A 26,823-nucleotide genomic window follows, 5' to 3' on the forward strand; every position below is an offset into this window, starting at 1 on the left:
ACAAATAGGAAGAGTGAATAATAAAAGTGAAAAAATGTTACGAGAATTGAATGAGTGACAGCAAGAAAGTAGTACCAACATTTGAACAGTAAATGAATATAAGAGAAAGATAGGAGGAAAGGTCAATGTAAAAAATAGAGTAAATAATAAAACATGGGAATGAATGGGGAAAAGGTGGAATTGAGATTTTAGTGAATATTAGTTAGAAAAAAAAGGAGGGGTTGAAATTAGTATATAATATTAGAAATTAGATTAGTGAACAAACAGAGAATAGCAAAGAAAATGTAAGATAAATATTGAATGGGAGATTAGACTGAGTAATAAAAAGATATATAGTGTAAACTAGAGTCATTTGTGGAGACGTGTAGCCCTACTGCAAAGAATGTGTTAATATAATAATAATAATAATAATAATAATAATAATAATAATAATAATAATAATAATAATAATAATAATAATAATGTGTTAATGGTGGTAACGGATACAAGAAATGTGAGGTACACCATTACATGTAAAGAAGTGCTGTGACATAAATATACAAGTGTATCATTTCATACTATTCATTTGTTCCTTATGACAACTTTCAATTGCTTTCCTGTTAATATGTTGTGTTACTTCAATGAAATCGACGCAAATAATATCGAAAATTCTGCGTGATTTCGCTATTTGCAGTAACTTTAATTTATATCTTGCCTTAAAAAGTAGGAAATGTCTTCTGTGAAAGTAAAGAAATACTATTACTGGTACCTATAATGAGATATTCTCTGAAATAGAATAGATTTTACTCATGGCTTACCATGATAAAACATTCGGAAGACACTGGCATCATAGAGCCAGCAGGCACCCCGTTCACCACATGCCATCTCCCACACCAGGCATGCAGAATCTACGACTGCGCCATACACAATTGGACATGGAACATTCCCTGCAACATGCATGCACGATTTAAATATGCAGAATGCATACTGTAACACATAACAAAAGGCTTTGCCATTTCATTTGTAAAACTGTTTGTACATGGGCCTACACGATCAATAGGTAGGCCTACTTCACAAGAAAACTAGTTAAAGGTAGTCTAAGATTGATCAATATCGGAAAAGATTTGTCAAACACTGTTTCATATTGTTAAAGATTTGACAAGTTTATAAAACGTTTGCTTCGAGTTCTTTATAACTTATGTAGGTTTACCTACCAAATATTACAATACCAGTACCTACTTATAAATACATAGGTAAATCCTTTGGAGAATAATTACCGGTAGGCTATACAAAACAATATTTGTCTTCCTTAATTGTACGGTACACTACAACGAAGAATATTACGATTGCATAACAAAATGTTTACTATTAGCACTCGCCTAGATTTATAGGTTAGAATCTTCTACATTCAAATAATACATGTACCTCTACTTCCTCGAGATATTCGGTATCTGTTTTGCAATTTCCTCGTATGCATTATTTTTCTTCGTTTTATTGCGATATTCCACAAAACCCAAGGCGTACTACAGATATGAGTTAAATTCATACAAATAAAATAACTCGCAAACAATTTTTCTCGGCCAAGACGCCATGTTTCTTGTGGTTACTGGGACCACAATATTTTCGAATCCCATAAGGTCATTCCTTCAAAGAATTGTTAAGTCTTTGATCGATCAGTGCATGTCCTATTTACTTTCAACACAATTAATTAAAGACTTTTAAAGTATTGTAAGTGATATGACAATAAAATTTGTAGAGTAGGCTATTGGCAAGTCTTCAAGAGTCAAGCGAAGCGTTGAATTTGACGAATAATAATCTGATCATGTACAGCTGTCAAAAGGAAAAGTGGCGGCTCTCTAGAAACTAAGTTCCCTTCGGGTATCTCCGCTACAATACGAAGACAGGCGACATTACATGTTGTTGGACCACGTTGTCTTATATCTACAGTTATAATTAAAGTGTTCTCCATATTACTGTTGTAGTGTAATGGTAGCATTTCGGGCTGGCATTTGTGAGGTCGTACGTTCAAACATAAACTAGTGCTTTTTATGTTATTTGTTTTTGTTTGTTTTTTTTTTAAGAGAAGGGAAAATATAATTGCTCCTCTCTTTTATGACTGTTTTAGTAATTAACATCAGGTTCATGAATGTATTACCAGTATGCCATGACTTTATCATTATTTATTATGACATTATGACTGTAATTAAATGGAAAGAAAGAAATATTATATTCTCAATAAAATATTTTTCGTGGCATAAACAAAACAAACTTAAATGGCGTCTGTCTTAGAAAATTCGAATAATTAAAAGTTCAAAAAGCCACAATTCAATATTTAGTCCCTCTTCCTCTCATCTCAATCACAGCTTGCAGTTGAATGGGCAAGGAATCGACTATTCTTTTCAGTTCTCAGCCTTGGTAACCCAGGAATCCTGGACGAGTTTCCACAAATCATCAGGACGTCTTGGAAGGGGACTGAGCCAATTTTTCCGCATAAGTATAACGCTAAAGAATGATAACAGAATATAAATGTTAACTTGAATATTATTTATATCGCTAAAGAATGATATGAAAATAAAATGATAACTTGAATATTATTTATAACACTAAAGAACGATAACAAAGTATAAATGATAAATTGAATATTATTTATATCACTGAAGAATGATAACAGAATATAAATGACAACTTGAATATTATTTATAAAAGATAACAGAATATAAATGATAACTTGAATATTATTTATATTGCTAAATAACAATAACAAAATAAAAATGATAACTTGAATATTATTTATATCACTAAAAAATGATAACAGAATATAAATGATAACTTGAATATTATTTATATCACTAAAGAACGATAACAAAATAAAATGATAACTTGAACAAGGCTCGAACTCACAACCTTCGAATCTTTAAGCGAACACACTACTGCTGCTCTACGAGTTTCAGATGAGAATGACTCCTGCATGAACATCTTAGTTCCGAAACTGCTTCTATAAGCGAATGCATCATGTAACATCACCATTATTCGAAGTGGACTTAGAAAATATTAGCTGTTCACGAGTGCGGCCACTTTTTTTGACAGCTGTACAAGCAGCTTAAGAAAAGTAACACAAAAGTAACGTATGAGATTTTTATGTGGTAACACCAAGTACAAAATGGAAAATTTTATGAAAATCATTGCGTATAAGAATAAAGTAATACCTATTCAAAACAATGAATTTACTTCACTAATTACAAAGGAACATTGTAAAACTTCATGTCAAAATCCCCTTTGAAAAACTGTGTGTAGTACAGTAGGCACTAGTGGTAACAAGTAAACTAAAAAAACATAGCTGCTAATGTAAATTGTACAACACAAAAACAGATTTGAAATACCGTATAGTGTAAAATGTGTCCTTGTACTAGCATCTTTATACTTGCAATAACAAGGCATATTCACATTTTTACATTACAGTGAAGGCAGTTGGATGTAGCTTTTAAGTCACAATGTAACTAGATCAGTGTCTACTATGAACTCCACATTATACCATTGTTTGAATATTTGTGGCGAATTTCCTTCCCTCTCTTCCAAAAGTAATCTACTATGAAAAATAAGATACGAAGACAGAATGTTTATATTTGGTCTACGAAACTGGCTGATGAGAATGATTATGGAAAACCGTGTCAGATATGTATACCTCAATAGCCTGACAGAAGGGCAGGTTTTATTCAATTTTTGGAAGCTGTTTTTGTTTCTTACAGTTCACATTGGCAGCTATTATTTTGTACCGGTAGGCCTATCTACTGTGGAGTTTAGACCTGATGAATATGGAAGGTTCCCCTTTTTAATTTATTTAATATCGCACTGAAATTGGTAAATTTAAACAATTTTAAAAATGTGTTACTGTAATCGGTTTGGAATAAGAGGAATATATATTTTAAAATGTAGGCTACTGAATATATAACTTTCACAGATGTTCTTTCTTAACTTAAGTTACGTAATTATAATAAAGAAGTTTCTTTTGTACTACTGGTACAAAGTTTTCAAAGTCAAAGAAATGTAAAGAAAGTTCAAACTTCTGTATTCTTTTTGTTTCACAGCAGAAAGCTGGTTTTTCTTTGTGCATTTACTTCTAATCATATGACAGTTGGATGTTGAAAATTCATATGAAAATGCCAATAGGCTTACATGCTCTTACTGCAATTGCTCGAAAGAGAATTTTTTATCTTTAATTTAATGATTTTGTAGTGTTAGGAAATTTGTTTACGGTAAAAGTAAGATCGAATAATGCATGTAAAACACTTACCAAATAACCCTATGGCAAACTGTATTAGACCAAGCGCCATAGCTTTGTCTCTGGGATCGACACATCGCAAAATAAGGAGCATACTCCCGACTTCTGAAGTGGAGTGGATGAAGACAAATATGGAGAACAGGATGATGTACCATACAAAGTTATCACACTCGAGGTCGCAGTAACCAATTTTAGCCATAGCTGAAGAGTCTCTTTCTGCCTGTGACACGTTGGCCAAATCATGTTGCATGCACAGGCATTCAGAATACTGCACAAAAACAGAAGAAATGAAAGCATCACAGTTTTCAAACATTTGAATACAAACACATATATTTATTGCGCAATACAGAAACAATTTAATTAGCAATGTTACTTGCTATTTGTGAAAGACTGAGAGAGGAGTCAAATAAAAGGTAGTGGTGGTGGTGATGGTGGCGAAGAGTAGGGAGCAGTGGTAGTGTTGTTGTTTTTTATTTAATGACGATTTGAATCCTCCAGATTCAAAAACCCCTAAAGATCATTCTGTTCAGAACTGATTTATGCTCACATACTTCTTGCTAAGAATGAATTCTAAAGATTTATATAGTTTGAATTCAAAAAGCCACTAAATTTAAATCAAAAGGCTTGTTAAAAGTCACTATTAGGTTGAAAATTCCCTCTTTTTGCCACCAGTTACTGTCAAAATCCTTTAATTTATGAAAGTGGATATTGCGGATTTTGAATCTATAAGATTCATTTCAACTGCAGCATTAGGGTTGCCAACTCTGGTAAATAAAATTACTGGCCGGTTAATTATAGCATACTAAATACAGAATCTGCTAAGGAAACAGTTTCCTTTTATTAAACTGTATACATACCTGTGATATCTGATCTGAGTAATAAAATATTTGAAAAAAAACTATCTTATTCAGTGTTCCAAATTCATTTTTCAAATTTGTATTTGGAGCTTCATGCCACAGCTTTAAACATTATATATTTTTCCTTGTTAAAATATGAATCTTACCTCAACTATTTTGCCATCTATTTCAGTGATATTTTGGCACCCAGCATGACAGGCTGAGAAATAAGTTCTTCCATCCTGACCACATATTGGACTGAATTTATTCCGGTCACATTCACAGGTTGTGTTGCACACGGGTTCGAAACTTGGTAATCTATAACAAGAATAATATATGCACAATATAAATAACAGGCATATTGAATACAAACGAAATTCCGACGGGAAAAAACACGAAAAGAATCAATACCCATAGTTAATGATACATTAGAAATAGGACATAACTGTCTGAATGCCCAAGTACAACTTATATCTAAGAAGTATGTATAATATGTAGGATTCAAGGATCAACGATTGTGCTGACTACCACCTCATGTGAGGAAACTTAACAATGAAAATAAGTCAGCTTAGCTCTCAGAAGATTCTAAGTGAACTGAAGTTCCCAAAGATCGGGCATTAGAAGAAAGACGTGGAGGAAGAGGAAGAAGAAGAAGTAAAAAAGAAGAGAATAGTTTTCATTTAATTGAGACTCGAACAGAAAAATCTTCTTATTTATGAAGTAAAAAAAAAAAGATAAAGATACAAGAAGGCTGTCGAGGAGAAGATGAATTTCGTTTAATAGGAACCGAAACAAGAGAATCTCCCAAACCATGAAGTGGAGGAAAAAGACAAGAGAAGGGAAGCTGCAGAAAAATAAGAAAGGTTTTTCTCCTTCTCCACTTCTGGAAGGTTATTAGCTTGTGCTGATTAGAGTAAATTGTTCCATCTTCTTTCGTAGTCTTCCAGAACTTATTATTATTCTATATGATAACAATCTTATAATTTTCATATTCCTACATAAACTTAATTAATTAATCATGTTTCATAATAATTGGAAGTATTGATAACTGCTACATAAAACTAATTGTTGTTTAATCATCTGTCTGAAGACAGGTCTGAACCTCATAAGCAAGACCAATAAGGCATAATTCACGAGGCAACTAAGCCAGGAGATCATGGAGTAAAATGACCAGTTCCTTTCCCCCTCCATATACACTAATCAGACTTCAGATGTATACAAACAATTGTTCTTCCTCTGATATACTGATGTACTGCCTGATAATAATTAATTATAATATAAAAATATATTTAAGATGATAACTTTATCTTTTTTAATATTATGAATAAACTACTAATTTATTATTATGAAAATAATTTCAAAAGTCATGTTTAACTCACAGACATTGAGTTTAACAAGAACAGAGAAAGAAGCAATAATGGATTGTTAACGAAAGGTGGAAGGAAAAATAAACGTCAACTTGAAAAGTCGAATACAGTACACACAAAATGAAGAAATGAGCCACTGACATAGCTCTGTTGGCTAAGGCGCTTGCCTGCCGATCAGGAGTTGCGCTCGGGGTGTGGGTTCGATTCCCGCTTGGGCTGATTACCTGGTTGGGTTTTTTCCGAGGTTTTCCCCAATCGTAAGGCAAATGTCAGGTAATCCATGGCGAATCCTCAGCCTCATCTCTCCAAATGTCATCTCACTATCTCCAATTCCATCGATGCTAAATAACCTTATAGTTGATACAGCGTCGTTAAATAACCAAGTAAATAAATAAATAAGTATAAATTGAAGAAATGGTTTTGGATTTTCTTAATAGCTGTTGCAAATTATGTCTGATATTTTTTGTTCTAGCATAGGATACATGTTGAAGGCAATTTTTTTTTTGCACCTTCCTCTATTTGATTTCCGCAGATTTTACCGTAATTGAGAATCCGTTGTATGGTGAAATGCTTGTTGTGCTGCATTTGTTTCACGAGTAGTTTGGTTCTGAATTTACAGAAGATTTTAAACTGTACAGTATTATTTACTGGATGTGGCATCTATACACTGCAGACAGAATTCTCGAGATTAAATGAATATGGTACATGCAAATAATTATTATTCGAGATGATGTTGATGATAATGATGCTAATGATCTCTTCTTCTTCTTCTTCTTCTTCTTCTTCTTCTTCTTCTTCTTCTATCCCTTCCTTTTTTCGATTAGTGTCACAGTCACTATCATTACCACAAATCACCATGCAACTACAATCATTAAAGCCTTTCTTTTCTTTGGCACTACTGTGCAGTATCATGCCTTTTTTTCCGTTATTCAAGATATTGTCTCGTTTTGTTCTTCACGACAAAATCAGACAGATTAACTTCTAATTCTTAAGAAGACTGATTAAAAAGTGGTGTAGGATTTTAAAGAAAAGTTTGCCTTACCCTGATGTAGTTGTACCCTTAAGTCCAGCAAAATCATCCATAGGACAGCCAACGAACATCAAGATTCCCATTCCTGTGTAAGAAAATGGAAACAAACAGTTAGCATTATTTGAATAAAAATCTGTACTTACACATAAAGGGTATTAATTAACTGAAAAAAAATCATTTAGAAAATAAGATAATTAAAAAGAGGTGTATAATGTCTAAAAGTTGGTAAAATAAACATATTTTTGCGAATTCGTTCTCAAATCAGTTCACAAACATGTATTTTATGTAGAGATGACTCTTCTCCACGCAAGAAAAGCTATTGCTCTCTTTCACTGTAGGTATGTACTGAGCATGACATCATCTTTGCTTCATCTTTGCAAGTTTAAACTATCCTGTTAGCAATCAACGCGATGTAATGAACCTCTATCATCTGCATTCGTGATCATTTCTAGAGGATAGCTTAGATAGGTCTTGCGTCATTGTGTAGTAGTCTAAAGGCAACATACCTGGACTCACGTTACAGAATGAGTGCTGGTACTGATCCTAAAGGGGAAGGAATTTTCTCATGAAATTTCAGTCAATGTATGGGACTGGTGCCCATCCAGCATCGTAAGAAATTTGAGGAGCTATGATAGGTTTCGAAAATCAGATATAATGGCTGAGGGAATCATCGTGCTGAACATACAATACCTCCGTACTGGTTGAATGATCATTCACCTCTGCTGAGGTAAGTGTGGACATGAGACCAGCATCAGCTGGTTGGCCTTGGCTTTTCATTGGCTGTTGCGCCATGGACTACGTACCTTAGAATCTATTTCAATATTTTCACCTTTTGTAATTTATTTTCTTTTACTTGCCCTATTTACCATGCGCATGTCTCTGTTTCAGTAACGAAATGAAACGAGACTATTTCTTGTGGTGATCCACAGTTAGGGTTGCCAACTTTTTTGAAGAAAATACGGGAGACTAAGGAATCGACAAAATTTCGCATAGAAAATTGAAAAATATTCGGTTCAGTTACTAAAAAACAACTTTATTCTACACTTTAGCAGCTAGGATTATATTAAGAGTATTTTGAGACGGGTTTTGTCTCGCATAATAGTTGAAGTCGACTGCAATATGCAGCTCTGATTTGATTAGATGTGTCGTGCTCTTGTTTCGAACATCTGTCCAATTATTTTTCATGAGATAAAACATCCTCTTTGTATGAGCATTACTACTTCGTATGCTTAGAACAAAACTAGACAGTTTTTCCAAATTTATAACATAAACATGGTTTGATTTTAGCCAGGTGAGCACTAAAACCCATTTCTGGCAAGCATTACCTTCTAAAAAGGCTGCACATTTTAATGCCTGTCTTCAACAACAAAATTTAGCATATAAATCATCATCATTCACGGCAAAATCAAATGTTTAGAAGAAAAAAATTATATTATGGAAAAATAAGGGAGAAGAATGCTCAAAGAGAAAAATAATACAGGACCTGGGAGTCTGTCAAAAATTACGGGCAAATACGGGAGATCCCGAGAAATACGGAAGGGTTGGCAACCCTATCCTCAGTAAAAACGACTGGAGTGTTAATGAAGCAGACTGAAAATGTTCTAGCAAAAGCAATCCACAGGAAGTCAATGAGCTCAAATTTTACTGAAACAGAGTGTACTATGCAAAGATTCAACTGTTTATTTTTTCTTTTTACTTTTATATCCCCTCCACTTTCTCATTCCACTCACAGGTGTCATGACCTTCACTGGCAAAGATGTAAATTGTAAACAGTACGAAAAAGGTCATTCCATATAATATACTGTGCCTTCTCTTAAACATGTACCGGTATGCAGTAAAGAAAATGGTATTCATTAACAACAGGTGATCACAAGTAAGAATAAAGTTTTGTAACAATGTTTCGAGTAGTACCTAATGTCAGTTTTTTACTGGGTAAAGTTGATGATCAAATGTTTTATCAATGGAAAAGTTGTGTAATTATTTGATAACATATCGAAATTTTCGTCTTTTACTCACTTGCATGATGTTCTTCTACCAGTACTGTATTTCTATAGTTCTTTTTTTTAACTTACGCTTACAAAGAGCATTTTCCTTTGTAAAAACATCATCATCATCTTCAAAGTATGATTTTCTGATTCATTCTGTTCTCATTAAAAGCATTTTCTACAATTACTGATCTTGTAATTGCTTGTTATGTTTGTCTGCATTTGTTTCCCCTTTTAGTTTATAATAAAATATGTGCTTGGCAATATGGCCATTTTCTAATGTGTTTAAATGTTACAATCTACTGCTGGTGTCAATTCAGGAATTATGTTAGTTACTAATTTTTGATCCTATTTTTCCATTGATTTTATTATTAAGGTGAAAGTGTAAGATTATAGTAATGAATCTACTTACCAATAGCATATACAACAGCTGTGAAGGCAATCCAGGCAGCCACAAATCTAGCATTTGGTTTCACACGAAGAATGAAGACTCCACTGATAATAATTCCAAGACCCATGACAAGAATTCCTCCCACACCTGTTACACAAATTTACATTTCATTTAAGTAGGGTCTATAGGCCTAATCTACAATTTTATTAATGACAAAAATATAAATATTACTTAATTTACTGTTCCTATTATAATTTAATTAGTACACTTTAATGACTGAATTCGTTTACGTGTACACTTAGCCTGGAAAAAGAAATTAGACGTTATACTTTCCTAGTTTCTACCTAACAAATGGCAGTGGCGGTGGCAGTGATGTGGTGGTGGTGACAGTGAAGGTGTCAGAACTTTTAATCTTGGGGAGCATTTGGGTGAACAGAACTTAATCAAGGTGGGCAACTCTCCTTCCTTTGTGCCCCACAGTATTAAAGTTGTTATGGGAGTAGTTTATTACTAGTCAAGCCAAATATTAGTACTGATTAGCATATGATTCATTTTCCATTTGCTCACTGCCTAAATGTGAAACAAAAACAAACAACATAGAGATAATATTTAATGAAGATTTAACATATTAAATTATGAATATCGTCGGTTTATACGCAGTGATGAGGAGCTGTGAAGTAGGCCTATTGCTAAGAAAAATTTGTGAGTTAAATATGAAGGGTCCAGGGAAAAAATCTGCAAGTCACATTTTACTGTTTTCACAGGAGAACAAGTTAAAAGTTTCAAGGTCCATTACATTCTATTGTCTCTTGGTTATCGTTCTTCAGATATATCTGGCTTAATCAGGGTTTTACTCTCTACAATTAAGCCACAGAAATCTGTGCAACCTGAGTTATTACATGGCATCCAAAACAGAAAATTGATAATTTTGGACTTGACAGGTTTTTTCCCTGAACCCTTCATATGTTATAACAGTAAAAAATTAATAAATTTGGTTGGAAGTGTTCTTAAACAAGTTTTAGCTGCACTTTCAATATATGTGAGGAGAAAAAGAGAGAGAAATCATGCATAATTGATTAACTAGCAGACTTACTCGTGTTAATTATGTAAGTCTGCGCAGCTTGCAGCTGTTTCGGTGCTTCATCACACCATCCTCAGAGCCTACTAGAGCTCGGCGTCATCTCGAACTTCTCTGCAGATATCTAGTAGGCTCTGAGGATGGTGTGATGAAGCACCGAAACAGCTGTAAGCCGCACAGACTTACATAATTAACATGAGTAAGTCCGCTAGTTAATCAATTACCGGTATGTATATTCAAGTGTTAAAAGTAGTGTACGCAAGATTCAAAATGGAAATCATGCACATGTTTGTGTGTGCGCGTGCGCGTGTGCGTGTGTAGATACGTAGAGGTTGGACACTGACTAACTGAAAGTTACCCTTTTATGATGCCCCTGGGTGATGGTGGTGGCCATGACATAAAACTGTTAAGGTAACAACAGGGGAAATGGGAGAACGAGCATCCCAAGAAAAATCCTGCTCCCATGAAGATTTTTTCCCCATCATAAATTCCAATACCAAGCAAGGTGGCTTAGACAGTAACATTTGAGACTCGCATTCGGAAAGTCCCAGGTTCAAATCTCATGGCCAGCCAGTCTGCCTGGGGTTTTTCGTGGTTTCCTTCAGTCACAAAGGTAAATGTCAGATTGAAAATTTACATACCATGACTCATCACCACCACAGACACCAATATTATAAACATTAATCAAAATCTAAAATCAGTTTTAATGAACATACGCAATATGACCACAGATGTTAAAGCGTTTATAAATAAACTTAACAAAAAAAAAATCCCCTTGGACTATCGACACTTCAATTCGAGTTCCAGTATGTTAAAAGTGATCATATTAATTCTGAATGTATTCACAAGATTACCACTGCATCATTTTTCTGAAAAACTCCTTAGGCTATGTGTACACAGATGACAAATTGTTGAGCGACATTTTTGTTGTTACGGTGTGTTCAATAAGTTTGAATGAGCATGTGTAATGCAATGACGCGACAAAACTGTGTCTGAGCAGTTGAAAGAGTTGTGGAGGGTCTACAACAGTGCGACGACTAGGATGCACGTAGTGTAATCAGATGGGATGATGTACACTGGAAAAGTTCTGTCGACAGTGACTGACAACCTCTAGTTATTTCTCTACAGTTTCTTTGTTTCATAAATTATTTTCTTTGTGAGAGGGGACGGAGAATTTTAACAGAGCAGAGGGCGGCACTACTCATAAATCCCTTAGCATAATACAACATTTTATTCGACAACTCTTAATAAGTAATGATTATCAATTATAAAAAAAAAGCACATAATGTTTATATCAAAATGTTCAATATAGAATTCTGAGTGCAATTTTCCGAATAACTCTATAAGCTGTAAACTTTACAAAATTTACTTTATTTTTCGAGAATGATTACATTCGGTTTCGCAAACATTCCTAAACTGGGCATTTATGTAGAATTTCGAAGGTCGACAAAATTTGAATTGGTTATAGCATGTTTAAACATGAACAAATTAAAGTAAGTCTGCAATATATTAAAACAGTAATTTTTTGACAGTTTAAAGGATTTCCTGACCTGACTTGCTTTGCTAAATTTAATTCTTCTTGTTGTTTTACTTCTTCAAGTAATAAAATTGGTACTACCCAAGGCTCTATATGTATTATACACATTATATTATACGATCTTGCATAATTCTTTTAAATAATCTCTGCATATAATGTATCAAAATATTCAATATTAATGCATAGTGCAATTTTCTTGGTGAAATTCACAAGATAGCTCTACAACGTGTAAAAATTCATTAAAGAGACTTAATTTTTCCCCATTGAATATATTTGTTTTTTGCAATTAAGACAAGCTGTTTTAATCGAAAGTCAATAATAACTAGTATCGGTAAATACTCTCAACACAAACTCTGAACATTGTATATAAAGAACGGAGAACTTCTTCGAGATATCAGACAATTGCACATATCGATTTCCTTTTTCATTAAAAGATACTGTCATTTAAAAATACTTCATAATAACCACTTCCATTAAAAGTCAATAAATTGTATTAGTTGTCTAAAAATCAGATTTTTTTTTTTTACAAATCTTGCATTATACTGGCAATTTTCAAGATATTGAAATCTGGAAATAGGAAATACAGTACGTATGATGTTTTAAAATTGAATGCATTTTTGACATGTTGTCACATGCTACAGGTGATGGTGGTGAGGTGGTAGCAATAGCAATAATAGCCATTTGGTACTAATAATATAAAGTAAATATCATATGAGAATGTTCTGTAAAGTTAAGTTGGTTGCTAGGAACAACGAATGGATGAAAGTTTAAAAACCTCACTCGTTTTTAATAACACTAACTTCAATAAAAAAAAAACACTTTATAATAAATTATGTTAAATATCAACCTACCAATGGACAATTTTATTAAGAGGTGTTGTATAAAAAATTTATTATACAGATATTATTATTGGTGTTTTAATGGTTTCCCTTTGTAAAGTTTTTTATATTTTGAATTTTCACAAAAATATCATACAAACCTTTCAGCTTGTGCTAAATATAAAACCAACGCATGTAAAATGCCACTTACGGGGGAAAAAAAAAAAATTCGCTTTAGTCCTATGCAGTCCCACACTAGTTTTCAGTTTCCGACGTAGATTAACTTTTACACTTTTCATACTGCCAAGGAATGCTTTTCTTGAGGGGAAATTAAGTATTGTGCAAAGTGATTTCTCACATCCCATGTCAAGTAAGCTCCTCGCACGTTGTATGGGTTGATGGGTTGAAAAGGAACCTCGTATAAAATGTTATTAAAATTTATTTCACCTTTTCTGCACATGTAATTATACAACAAGGAGTAGGCTTTACAATCCAGTCATAAAGAGGTAAGCTGTGTTTAGTGGCCTGTACAAAACACACTACTTCGATGCTAAAATTTCAAAGGTGGCTTCTACCACACAACGAGATCTGACACATTTCTTCTCCAATTGGTGTCCTGCCGAGCAAATGAAGGTCTAACTAGAGCCAAAAGCTCATCAAAACTGGAAATTCTCATTCTATAACGTAGCAGTACAAAATTTATTAGGATAATTCCTATAAAGTTGAAAACTTGTATAAAACTTTTCAGGAGACAGTATTTCACTGTAAATAGGGTGAGCCCAAAATTGATGTTCACATCGCCGTTTTCAAATCCAGTCTATAAGACCCAAAATAAATAGTACAGTAGCTACTACAACTACATCCATGATGACCTGGAAACAAAACTGTGTCCGCGAACACACTTGCCAATGACGTGACAGTTTTCCCTTTTACTATTGCCATGCAGTTGCCAATGAGAGAGGTTGACAACAAAAATGTCGTTCAACAATTTTAATGATAAGTTCTTAATATAATTTATTTCATATGCTTATTGCAAAATTGTACCAATGGGAATTTCAGTACCAAAACAGTCCTATATTTTGTTATTATTCCAATATGAAATGAGTACCATTAAGGTAAAATTATCCGGAGGTAAAATAGTCCCTAATCGGATCTCCGGGCGGGGACTACTTTAATGGTACAGAATCAACTAAACCTGGAATATATCAGTCCCCTAACTGCCCATTGTGCAACTCAAACCAAGAAATGGATTCGGAACACCTCAAAATCTGTGCTTCAGTAGCTGACCATGATAATATCTTTGAAAAATATTGGAGTGCAAGAGGTCAAATGACTTTATTGTCAAACGCCTGGCATTAGAAAACAACAACAACATATGGGACTGTTTTGGTATATATACATATATATATACAAACACATACGAATTTAAAGTATGCATATTAATTCAAACAAAGCATTTATTAATTAATGTTGTTAAAAGTAGTTCAGTTTATATGACATTTTTCCAATGAGAAGTTAAATTTTATTTATCTGCCAGTAGCAATTCTCTGAGTTAATTAAGTGGAACATCTGGGCATAAAAGTGGTTCTGTTTTAAATTATGTACCAATGAGAAAAAATGGCACTAGCTTCATCGAATAAACTTATATTTTGCTGCAAATAATATTGTGATATGCCTAACGTAGAAGACTACATGCTGCTATACAAGGAACTGTAACTTATAAACTCCAGATTTTAAATAAAGTCAACATTATGTTACCTACGAGATCTTGAGGAAGCATGCTAAACAAAAGAAAATTTAGTGCCTTGTATCCCGGACTATTTATTTCAGGACTTGACACATAGGTACTCTATAGGCCTACGCCTACAATCTTTACCTTTATAATACTGTAAACAATTGAGTGGAAGACATCATTAATTGATGGTCATTCTAAAATTTTAATTTCACGTTATTTAAAACTATTAATGTGATGTGTTTCATCGTTTGCCTTGTGGAAATAAAAATAGGCTACATACTGGTATAATTATTTTACAATGAAATTTAATATTATCTTCAAAGAATTAAATTGTTACATGATTTTTATGTTACCATGAAACTTTTGTCTGCAATAGCCTACACAATACTGTCATAGAATATAAGTTGTCTGCAATCTGAAATAATTATTATATCCTTTACCTGATATCATATTTGCTGCATGAGCGGCAAGCCTAAACTGGGACTCCAGATATTTGGGCAGAAATGTGTACAGGCCTGCTATAGGCAAAATGTGAAGTACGCTGCTGGCTGTTCGAAACATAAGGATGTCATTCTTCAGTAACCGCTTCACAGCTTTTGGAAAATCTGTAACATTCACAAATAAATATATGATGACATAACCTAACCTTAATATATCTTTCACACATATATAGGCTACTGTGTATTATGTTCAACATTCACAAAGAAATATATACTGTACCGGTACAGTATATTCAGTGTTATACAGTCAGAGCACACAACATAGTGCAATTGACAAAGTCAGTAGTAAAAGGTAAAGAAAAAAACAATAAAATTAATTCAAAAACTCTCAACAACGTTGACATTAAAAAACTTATTAATTTCATAAAATGGTTTGTTGATTAACCAACTAGAGACAAGTCTGTTAAAAGACTTCCTTTCCAGATTAAAAAGATATCTCGGAAATTTATTTGCTATTTTTAAAGACATAATAAAATAATTATTCATTGTTTTAGTTAGCCTACACTTAGGTATGTCAAAAAGGTCATGGTTTCTGGTGTTGTATATATGAACATCATTCCTATGTATCAACATATGTGAATTTTCTTTGACGAAATTTAGGGCTTGATAAATATACAGTGATGTTACAGTCACAATTTTTTAATTAACAAATAACGGTCTGCAGTGTGCCTTCATTGATGAATTAGTTATAATTCTAATAGCTTTTTTTTTGTAACATAAATACCTTATTAGTATGAGAACTATTACTCCATAAAAGTAGTCCATAAGAAAGTATACTATGAAAATAAGAAAAATTGACAACTCTAATGTAATTCTTCGGAACATACATTTTCAAATTTCGCAGAAGAAATATTACTCTTGACGATTTTTTACAAACAGAATCAACATGGTCTGTCCAAGTAAGTGTGCTGTCCACAGTAATACCAAGAAGTCTAAAAGTATTATTTTCCATGACTGCACTACTAAACAACAAAGATGCAGTTTTACTTTCATTTAAAAGAAATTTATTAGAACTAAACCATTTCTTGGCTTTATTAAAAACGGAATTACTAAGAGTTTTCAATTCATTAATATCACTATGACTTGTCAAGAAAGTGGTGTCATCAGCGAATACCACAGAATAAGCAGAGACAACATAATGGTTAATTTAAAAATAAATCTTTAATATCGACAAACAATTTAATAGTTAAGTTACAGATATCACGGAAATGTAAGTTTTCATCTCTTACATCAAAAAATTGTTTTTGGTACAGTACTGGTATACTATTTCTTGTTCATTCTTCTATTCATTTGCGTACAGCAGTTTCTCCTAAACTTCTGGACGGATTCTGTTCATATTCAATACCTACTTATGAGTAAATTTATTCAGAAGCTGTACTGCTGGCTGTAGGCCACCAAATGGGAACAGAGAGGCAGAACTTAAACTGAGAAGGATTCAATCCGGCATCGAAATTTGAATCCAGTGTGATATAGTGGATAAAGCGTCAGCACGTAGAGTTGAAACCCCGGGTTCGAATCCCGGTCTCAGAGAGAATTTTTCTCCATTCTACCGATTCTTCACCATATGGTAATACTGAATTCCTGCACGAAAATATCACACGTACCGGTACTTCGGTACATCACAGTAGGCCTAATATATTTTACCAAAATAATGAATTTTTATTTCGATAAATAATACAAAGTAACGATTTAATTAAAATTTTTCTTCTTGATTTTTTTCGTCACACTATATACCTACTGAAATACGAATAATATAGATAATACCGGGTGTTTCCAAAAATGCTTGTTCCAAATATTTTATTACTACGGTATTTATTTAAAAGACAGAATAAGAAGGTTTGAACTAATACCGATTTTTCCATGTACACTCCATCATTTTATATTCTGTTAGTGGACAAGGTTTTTGATCTAGTTTGGAGCCCATGTGGGCGAGCTCTTATCTTTGTTGAAGGTACTTGGTGTGGGGGTTACATTGTATTTGTCTAATCATATCATTCGGAGCAGGTAGAAGTTCAGTGTAATCTTTGAAACAAACATTTTTGGAAACATACGGTGTTTTTTAAATTTCGAATTATTTCAGTACTGTACCATACATGATATTGAAGAAGAAAATTTTTAGAAGCGATTTTCATTAAATCGTTGAATTGTTGAAGTTCAGATTTTCTTGGTCTGGTGGTTACATTGTATGCTGTAAATCACAGCATTCAGAACAGGTAGAGAATTCCGGCATGAGCTATTTGAGATGTCAGAAAAGAAAAGGAGTCTGTACCAATATGACTGTAGACAAAGTGACAAACTTTTATTTTAAATATTTATTATTTTAATTCTTTCATGATATTAGTATGTATAACGAGAAAGTACGTGTCATTTAATGACACCCATTTTAATATTTATTTTTGTTATTATTATAGACAGACAAAACTGACAAGATTGATATAGTTCATCTCATATTTTCTTAGAAGGAAAATGTTTTAATGTTTTATATGTCACATTCTTCTAATAAGTCATTAAATTTCAATAAGAATTTTTAATTGCAACCATTTAATAAAGAAAATGTGGGAATATAATAATAAAAATAAAGAAAACAATAAATCTATATATATAATTTGAACTGGTAATGGAAATTATGGGAAAACGACTGAATGGATTTTAATAAATAACCCCTCATTTTGAAGCTTGGAACCCAAAGTTTTTCAGAAAAATAGTAGTTTTCAGTGAAATGTCAATTTTTCAACATAATTTTCCTATTTTCTAAAATTCATCTGTCGTCATTTTGAGAATTCAGAATAAAACAAAACACACACACTACAATAAACAATATTACACGAAGGCCATGACCTGCAGGATTGCTGACATATTTAGAGCTCAAATTCAAATGGTTACTAAAAACTTCAAGGTGTACTAAAAATAATTTACAGTTCTGATTCTGTAGTGTGTAATTTTCTGAGTACAGCTGTGTATTGGATATTAAAAACTACAAAACTTGAGGTGGTTTGATGACATTATTACCATTAGAAATGAAATATTATTATGCCATGATGCGACTATTTTTCATTAGTTATATTACATATTATTAATGCTATATAGATGATATGAAAGTGAAACGTTTTCAGATTATATAAGTGGATGTAGAGAATATCTTAAGTTAGATCTTCTTTTCTATAATTTACTGAGTGGTGGCTATATATATATATATATATATATATATATTAGTATATGTTACTGAAAACTACAAAGTTTACGTAAGATAATAATATTATTAAATATAAAATATTTTTATAGTTATTAATAAAGTGGGGTTGGGTCTTTTTCATATATTTAATGGTGGTGTGGTGTAGATATTTAAATGTGTGATTTTCTTCAGTATTGGCTCGAGAGAGCGCAAAAACAACAGTTCCTAAGGAAAGACCAAAAGCTATTACGTACTGGTAAAATAAGAGGCCTACAAGATTTTGTAGTGTCCCGATCATTTCAGCAAGATCTCTTAGCAGGATAAAATGATTTTACCCTCTACATTTCAATGTAGTTCACGAAACATGTAGCAGCTATACCAAGATGCTATGTCTATTGTTCAAAAGCATGGCAAACCTAACATTTTTTTAACTTTCAACTACAATCCACAATGACCTGAATTAGCTATTGCTTTACTCCCACATGATTAACTCACCGATCGTCCTGACATTGTTACTTGCGTTTTCGAGTTCAAACTCAAAAACTGAACATGTATAGGTTCAATAAAAAATATTTTGGATAAAAAACCATTCAGACAGAGTATGTTTCATTATTATGGAAGCAAATCTGGTATTTTTCATTGAAAATAAATCTGAAAAATGTTTATTTGAATGTCTAATGAACTTAATTTGCAGCAGTTGCTGCACAAGCCACTAGTATTATTTTATTTCTGGTCCCGAAATGATATCTGCTTAGCAACAAGTTTTTTTATTCTCAAGTACTGACGTTTATATTATCAATAATATTTTAGAGGGAACCAGAGAATATGATCCAAGCAATACCGATATTCGAAAAGAGTTCTTTATACAATATGACTAATGATATTTTATTTTGTTTATCAAAACTTGACGCACAAGATCTACAAAGATCAGAGTTTGTTTGTCCTCTCTGTTATTGCCCAGCTTATTCATCCAGAAAGGCAGAAAGACAAATTTGCTGCACCAATGTTCTGATATACCTAAGTAGGCTACGTCTAATGATAATGAGATTTCTATCACTGTTTACCATTGCAATTGCTACAGTAGAACATGCCTACCGCTGCAAAGCTGAGAGTGATCAGGTCAAGGTAAACACAGATCTGAGAGAGGTAAGTATAGCTGTGGGGAATGGGAAAACTGGGTCTCAAACATTTTATTTAACTAAGACGCTAATGTAATTATTAGAGCTCTCATTCGTGTAGGAAGCAAAATGCATGTCACATGCAATAAACATCCTGGATCATAAGTAAAAGTGACATTCTGTAGAGATTCTATCTTCAGCAAAGATTCTTTGTAAGGAATTGTGTAATATAGGAATATAGGTATATATAATTATCATGTTTTCTAGCAAAAGAGACCCCAAAAATCCCGCAATCCTTAACAGCTTCAAACTGATCGAAACATGAAGCTGATTGTATCATTAATAAGAAACAAGTTTTTTTTATCAGTGGAAGAAGGAGATGGGAAGTTGTATGATGAGATTCGGTTTGTTTGTTTTTTAACTTCATGTTAGGTTATAGACACTGCTTGTCTGGGTGTTCACCTTCTAATTCTCATATTTTGAAACTTCCTACAAGCTCCCTTAATATTGACTTGATAGATTATACAGATATTAAATATCTATATAACAGTCATGTAACAAAACACGATTAACTAGATAATTAATATAGGAATTACTGATTAATATGCCGACAAAATTTACATTAGCACATAAGAAGACATAGAAATTAACAATTCAATTTTGTGTTAATTTATAGATACAGAAGACTACGTCTTACTTACTTACTGGCTTTTAAGGAACCCGGAGGTTCCCATCTACGGGTTTTTTATTTCCAGTGCTCCCAGCTCTTCGGAATTTTGCTAACGTAACAGAGTTGAATTCTGATGCTGAAGTGGGAGCATCTGGAATTTCTAAATCCCGAAAAGACAAAGTATATGATTATGTCTCGTGACCAAAATAATGTACAAAATGGAAATATAAAAATTGGAGATTTATCCTTCGAAGAGGTGGAAAAATTCAAATATCTTGGAGCAACAGTAACAAATATAAATGATACTCGGGAGGAAATTAAACGCAGAATAAATATGGGAAATGCCTGTTATTGTTCGGTTGAGAAGCTTTTGTCATCTAGTCTGCTGTCAAAAAATCTGAAAGTTAGAATTTATAAAACAGTTATATTACTGGTTGTTCTGTATGGTTGTGAAACTTGGACTCTCACTTTGAGAGAGGAACAGAGATTAAGGGTGTTTGAGAATAAGGTTCTTAGGAAAATATTTGGGCCTAAGAGGGATGAAGTTACACGAGAATGGAGAAAGTTACACAACGCAGAACTGCACGCATTGTATTCTTCACCTGACATAATTAGGAACATTAAATCCAGACGTTTGAGATGGGCAGGGCATGTAGCACGTATGGGCGAATCCAGAAATACGTATAGAGTGTTAGTTGGGAGACCGGAGTGAAAAAAGACCTTTGGGGAGGCCGAGACGTAGATGGGAGGATAATATTAAAATGGATTTGAGGGAGGTGGGATATGATGGTAGGCACTGGTTTAATATTGCTCAGGATAGGGACCAATGGCGGGCTTATGTGAGGGCGGCAATGAACCTCCGGGTTCCTTAAAAGTGATTTGTAAGTAAGTAAGTACAATTAAACAGACTCTAAAGGACAACCTGAGGAGGAGCCTACTGGAAGTATGTACATCTATATCAGCCATGTCACAGGCCAAACCCTTCATCAGACCTAACTTACGTTAGCCCTAGAAAGGAAAAGCTTAAGATGGTATACAGTACTCCTGACTGGACACTGCCAAGTGAATAAACACACAGAGTGTTCGCTTACATAATGTAGGTCGACCAGGCAGCGTGCAACCAGCACAAAGACCATGCAACATGTGGCAAACTGTCTCTTGTATGCTTGGCAGTTCAGTTCAGTTTCTCTGTAGGAGTGGTTGTTTTCACGTTACATTGCGTGTTATTCTTCTGATTGTGTTAGTGAAGTGTGCAGATTAGACTGCTCACATTTGTGCCGTTCAGAGCAAAAGTGGTGTAAGTCAAAATTGAGTAATGAGGTGTAAAGTAAAAATTTCGTAAAATACAGTGGAAAGTAGCAATTAATATGTCCTTCTTGCTATTCACTGACTACTAATAATTTAAATACATTGAATATTAATTGCTACTTTGCGCTGTATTTCACAGAATGTTTATTTTAACCCTCATTACCCATTTTTGACTTACACCACTTCTGCTCTGAACGACTCATTTACAGTACACTAGAGCAAAGGATTTTCATGGTAGAGACCTATCTGAAAAAGAGTGGTTGTCGAAAGGTAAAAAGACGATTTGCAAGAAAATTTCCTAATGTTACCCTTCCACATATCAACAGCAGCAAAAGACCACTCCTAAATCTAAATCTAAACAATATCATATAAATTAGTTTTTTTATTTTTCAGTCAATCACTTATCATGTTAAGACGGCAGAAATGGATTCTGTTACATCAAGATACAATGTTAATATACGTCACGAATATTTTCGACTTACTTTCAAGTCATCTTCAGGTGACAGTTTTCTAACAAACAAACATTTGAACTAGGTGAAAATATTATTTACACACATTTATAAAACACTAGTAAATAGTCTGACCATCGTATCTTGATGTAACAGAATCCATTTCTGCCATCTTAACATGTTAAGTGATTGACTGAAAAATAAAAAACTAATTTATATGATACTATTTCACAAACTTATCTGAACTCAACATGACTTTTAAATTTAAATCTAAACACTTCACTAACACAAAAGAATAACACGCAATCTAACGTCAACACAGCCACTTCTGCAAAGAGACTGAACTGGAGGTGTGCAGGAGATGAATTGCATGTGTTGCATGGCCTTCATGCCAGTTGCGCGCTGCCCCGTCGATCTACATTATGTAAACGAATGTTCTGCATAAGAAATTGATCACCCACTGCAGTCTTCTGGGATGATTTTTAATTTATGGGGCGTACAATGAACCATTAATGTCTACTGCTCTTTAGTAGATGTCTACGACCTTAGTAAGGAAGAAGAGGACATCTGCAAGGGGAAATACATTAGTTCCATATTATAAAGATAGAAGGATTTAATTCTGATGTGGACGAAAGATAGCTTGTAAATTTTGCAGAAGTCCTGTCATTCAGGGTAGAATTTTTTATGTGACATAAATTTACGACATGGGCCACCCCCAGCTTTACTTCCTTTTAAAAGTGACCATGCTAAGAATTTATACCTTTATCAGGCAGATTTGATCCATGAGCCTAGGATTTAACGACGAACATTGTAATATCCAGGATCTAGATTACTGAGAACTAATAACTTGATACTTTGCTCTGTGACTAAATAACGTTACAGTCTTCAAGAAAGTCAGATCTTATCCTTTTAATCTTTATATCACTCTAGGACAAGTGAATACAAAACAACTTACTTTGGTTAATATTATAGTTTTGGAGTACCGTATGGAACTGTTATTTCCTTTAAAATTACTCAAACGATTTACTAAAATATACTCTAAAGTAATAAATTCTCAAATATAGAACATATTTTAAATATGCGACACAAAGTACACTGCAAACGTCTTCTTACACACTTCATACACGCGTTGTATGCATACTAATTGAAGAGTTGTCATGTGCTGCATTCGGCATTATCTGAAGCAGATCTAAAGCTGACACATGAATTAAAATTAGTTTCATGATGTACGTGCTTTATTTGTATTCAGAGAGGTATTTCCTCGACATCCCCACGCTGCTGTCACAATTAATCTGACCAAGCAAGCCTTGATGGCCAAGGTGAATGGAGTACAATGGCATTCTCACAATGACATCAAAATTATTCACAGTTCACATCTTTTCCAGGACATATTTCTTGCACAACTTCCATTCTCTTTCATAGTTAGTCAGTGGGGCGAGGGGTGACTGGAGAAGGTAGGTGAACATCCAAAAAAGCAAGAGTAAACATTCATCTCTCACCTGCCAAGTTTAGAATAAGTATCAGAACCCAGTCTGTATTTGTAAGATGAGTCAACAGACTTAAACGTCACAAAAAATTGTAACGGAAATCAACATGTGAATTTTGCTTGTAATTGGAAGATACGCGTACTTGAATGAAAAATCAAGTTGGAAACAGTAGCACTTTCCTCATTATGTATGATTCCCCATACAACTGATCATTTTTACGTTTATCTATTAAAAACTTCATACTATTGCATTAAAATAATTTTCATAAATTTCGCTACAATTACTGCAGCCCAAATGTTAATAATTTTTACTGGTATTGCGAGGAATTCCAAATATTTGAGTGGTCTTTCAGGGACTAAGATATTATTATTATTATTATTATTATTATTATTATTATTATTATTATTACTACATGTAATGAAAAAATACAATGAATTAGCCTAAATAAAATAATTTATTGAACTAGACGCCACCTAGAAAAAGTACGCGAGAAAGGGTACAGCCTATATGGGCTGATGGAATGAGGGACAACAACAAGGGGGACATGGAAGGTGAAGATTTTCTGGACCGAGTTACCTGGAAAAAGAAAACTGTATCTTGAGGAAACCAGTGTATATTACAGAAATAGTCTAGATTAGATTAGATTATATATTTATTAGACAATAGAATGACAAGCATTCATGGCGACGTCAGTACACAAGAAAAATGACATAACATACAATATAATACAAATAAACTTAATTCTAAATAAGCTTAACAAATTAATACTAAATGACATGCAAAAAATTATTATTATTATTATTATTATTATTATTATTATTATTATTATTATTATTATTATTATTATTATTATTATTATTATTATTGGTCAGCCTGGGTAGCGTAGTTGGTATAACGCTCGCCTTCTGTGCTCGAGGTTGCGGGTTCGATCCCGGCACAGGTTGATGGCATTTAAGTGTGTTTAATTACGACAGGCTTATGTCAGTAGATTTACTGTAAAAGAACTCCTGCGGGACAAAATTCCGGCACACCAGCGACGCTGATATTACCTCTGCAGTTGCGAGTGTCGTTATTTAATAAACCATACTATCACCACCACCACCACCACTACCAGTTACATCCGATTAAAATATATCCATAATAAACCAACAATATAACACTTTTAATTTAATCACTTAAGTTCTCATCTTTTTAAATTTGAATCTGGAACTGCTCAACCAGCATAATTGGGGGGAGGAGATCGTTATATTATTATTATTATTATTATTATTATTATTATTATTATTATTATTATTGTTGTTGTTAATAAAACATAATACAAACGATATAATATAATATAATATAATATAATATAATATAATATAATATAATATAATATAATATAATATAATATAATACTACTAAGATTTATTTAAAATTAACTGTCCCCAGGATGACCACTGGGATCCGGAATTAACAAACATAAAAGGATAAAGAGAAATGAAAAGAATAAAATAATTATTCGATTTGTACATTAAAACATATAATATAATGTAATATAATATAAATAATATAATATAAGTATGGGACTGGTGCCCAACCAGCATCGTGATGCACTTGGAGAGCTACGATAGATAGCGAAAATCCAGTTTCAAAAACCAGCTATAACGGCTGGAGGGATCATCGTGCTAACCACACGATACCTCCATTCTGGTTGGATGATCGTCCACCTCTGCTTCGGCATGTGGACGTGAGTCCAGCAGCCGGCTGGTTGGTCTTGGCCCTTCAAAGGGCTGTACTTACTTACTTACTTACTAATTTACAATATAATATAATATAATATAATATAATATAATATAATATAATATAATATAATATAATATAACTGAAGAATGTGAACCTACAATGCGTTCAGTCCTTTTTTTTATGAAAGGACTGGGCTAGTTTTTTTATCCATCGGTCTACGGACTGAGCGAGTTTTCAAATGACATGCACAATAAAACAAACTTTTAGACAAGGATTGGTGTTGTTTTGGAAGAAAAGGAGCTAAAAATATGATATAGGTCTAAAAAATCATATATGTATAAATCATAAAAATGGCCAAATGAACTGAGCGAGTTTTGGGATCACACGCTTCTTCTTGTAATATACCAGGTACCAGCACAGTCTACTATATACAGTCGCGAAGCTTGAGGTGATTTTTTGCAAATCTCGTGATAAAGCGCTCCAAGCGGTTAGCAACTAGAAACAATAGACTGTCCACGGTCGACTTTGGAATGTGTCGTATTTCCACCGAGTGCTAGCTCGTTGCGTATTTCACATTGATGCTTGTGAAATGTTCGTTATTGGTTGTAATGAAAATGTTAATGGCTAAAATACAATAATTGGAATAATAATATTTTACTAGAGACGTAGAAAAATTAAGTTTATTTTAATGAAATTTATTGATCACGTTTTATTTTCAATTCTGGTGGGATTATTATTGCTTAGGCCTACTTTTTTTTTCAAAGCATATGTTTTTAATTATAGCTGTTAATTTTGTTGTTATTTTTATTTGTTACTTTACTAGGGACGTAGAAAAAGTCTGTTACAATAAACTTTATTGATCACGTTTTATTTCCAATTCTGGTGTGATTATTATTGCTTAACTTTATCCCACTTTGTTAACTACGTAAGCCTACACTACAAGTACCGGTACACGTAAGTTACTCCTTTAATTCATATTTCCATTATTATTGTTGCAAAGGGAAATGAAAATTAATATTTATTGGTTTCATAGTTAATTATCGCTATAATCTTGAATGAGTGAAGCGATTATAGTAAATTTCAGTTCGTTTTGCACAAACAAAAATAATATTAACCTATTTCTTGCGGGTATCTTCGAGTTTATGGTGGAATTTAATATACTTCATTAAAATAATAAATTAACTTTATGCATTTAATATTTCAATAATGGAAGGAAGTTGCTAATTTTTCCAAAAGAACACAACGAAAGTGTAACATATTTTGTCGTCTACTAGGAGAGAGATCTGCGATGATGAGGCGATAGTAGCGATCCTAGTGGTGGGCAACTACCCATGTTTGCATTTTTACTACATATTGAGC

At 33.1% G+C, this 26,823-nt stretch overlaps 1 protein-coding gene across 3 annotated transcripts in view; it reads right to left on the reverse strand.

Annotated features, from left to right (window-relative positions):
- Positions 1-26,823, reverse strand: part of Oatp74D (Organic anion transporting polypeptide 74D) — a 905,484-nt gene that overhangs the window by 26,572 nt on the left and 852,089 nt on the right. For all 3 annotated transcript variants that reach the window (XM_069818960.1, XM_069818962.1, XM_069818961.1), the window contains 6 exons: positions 15,476-15,640; positions 9,889-10,014; positions 7,504-7,576; positions 5,262-5,412; positions 4,271-4,526; positions 798-926 (listed from right to left, as the gene is read on the reverse strand). In XM_069818960.1, the coding sequence (XP_069675061.1) occupies positions 798-926; positions 4,271-4,526; positions 5,262-5,412; positions 7,504-7,576; positions 9,889-10,014; positions 15,476-15,640 (900 nt within the window). The remainder of the gene's footprint in view (positions 1-797; positions 927-4,270; positions 4,527-5,261; positions 5,413-7,503; positions 7,577-9,888; positions 10,015-15,475; positions 15,641-26,823) is intronic.

Source organism: Periplaneta americana, chromosome 2 (genome assembly GCF_040183065.1).
Source record: "Periplaneta americana isolate PAMFEO1 chromosome 2, P.americana_PAMFEO1_priV1, whole genome shotgun sequence".
Classification (NCBI taxonomy): domain Eukaryota; kingdom Metazoa; phylum Arthropoda; class Insecta; order Blattodea; family Blattidae; genus Periplaneta; species Periplaneta americana.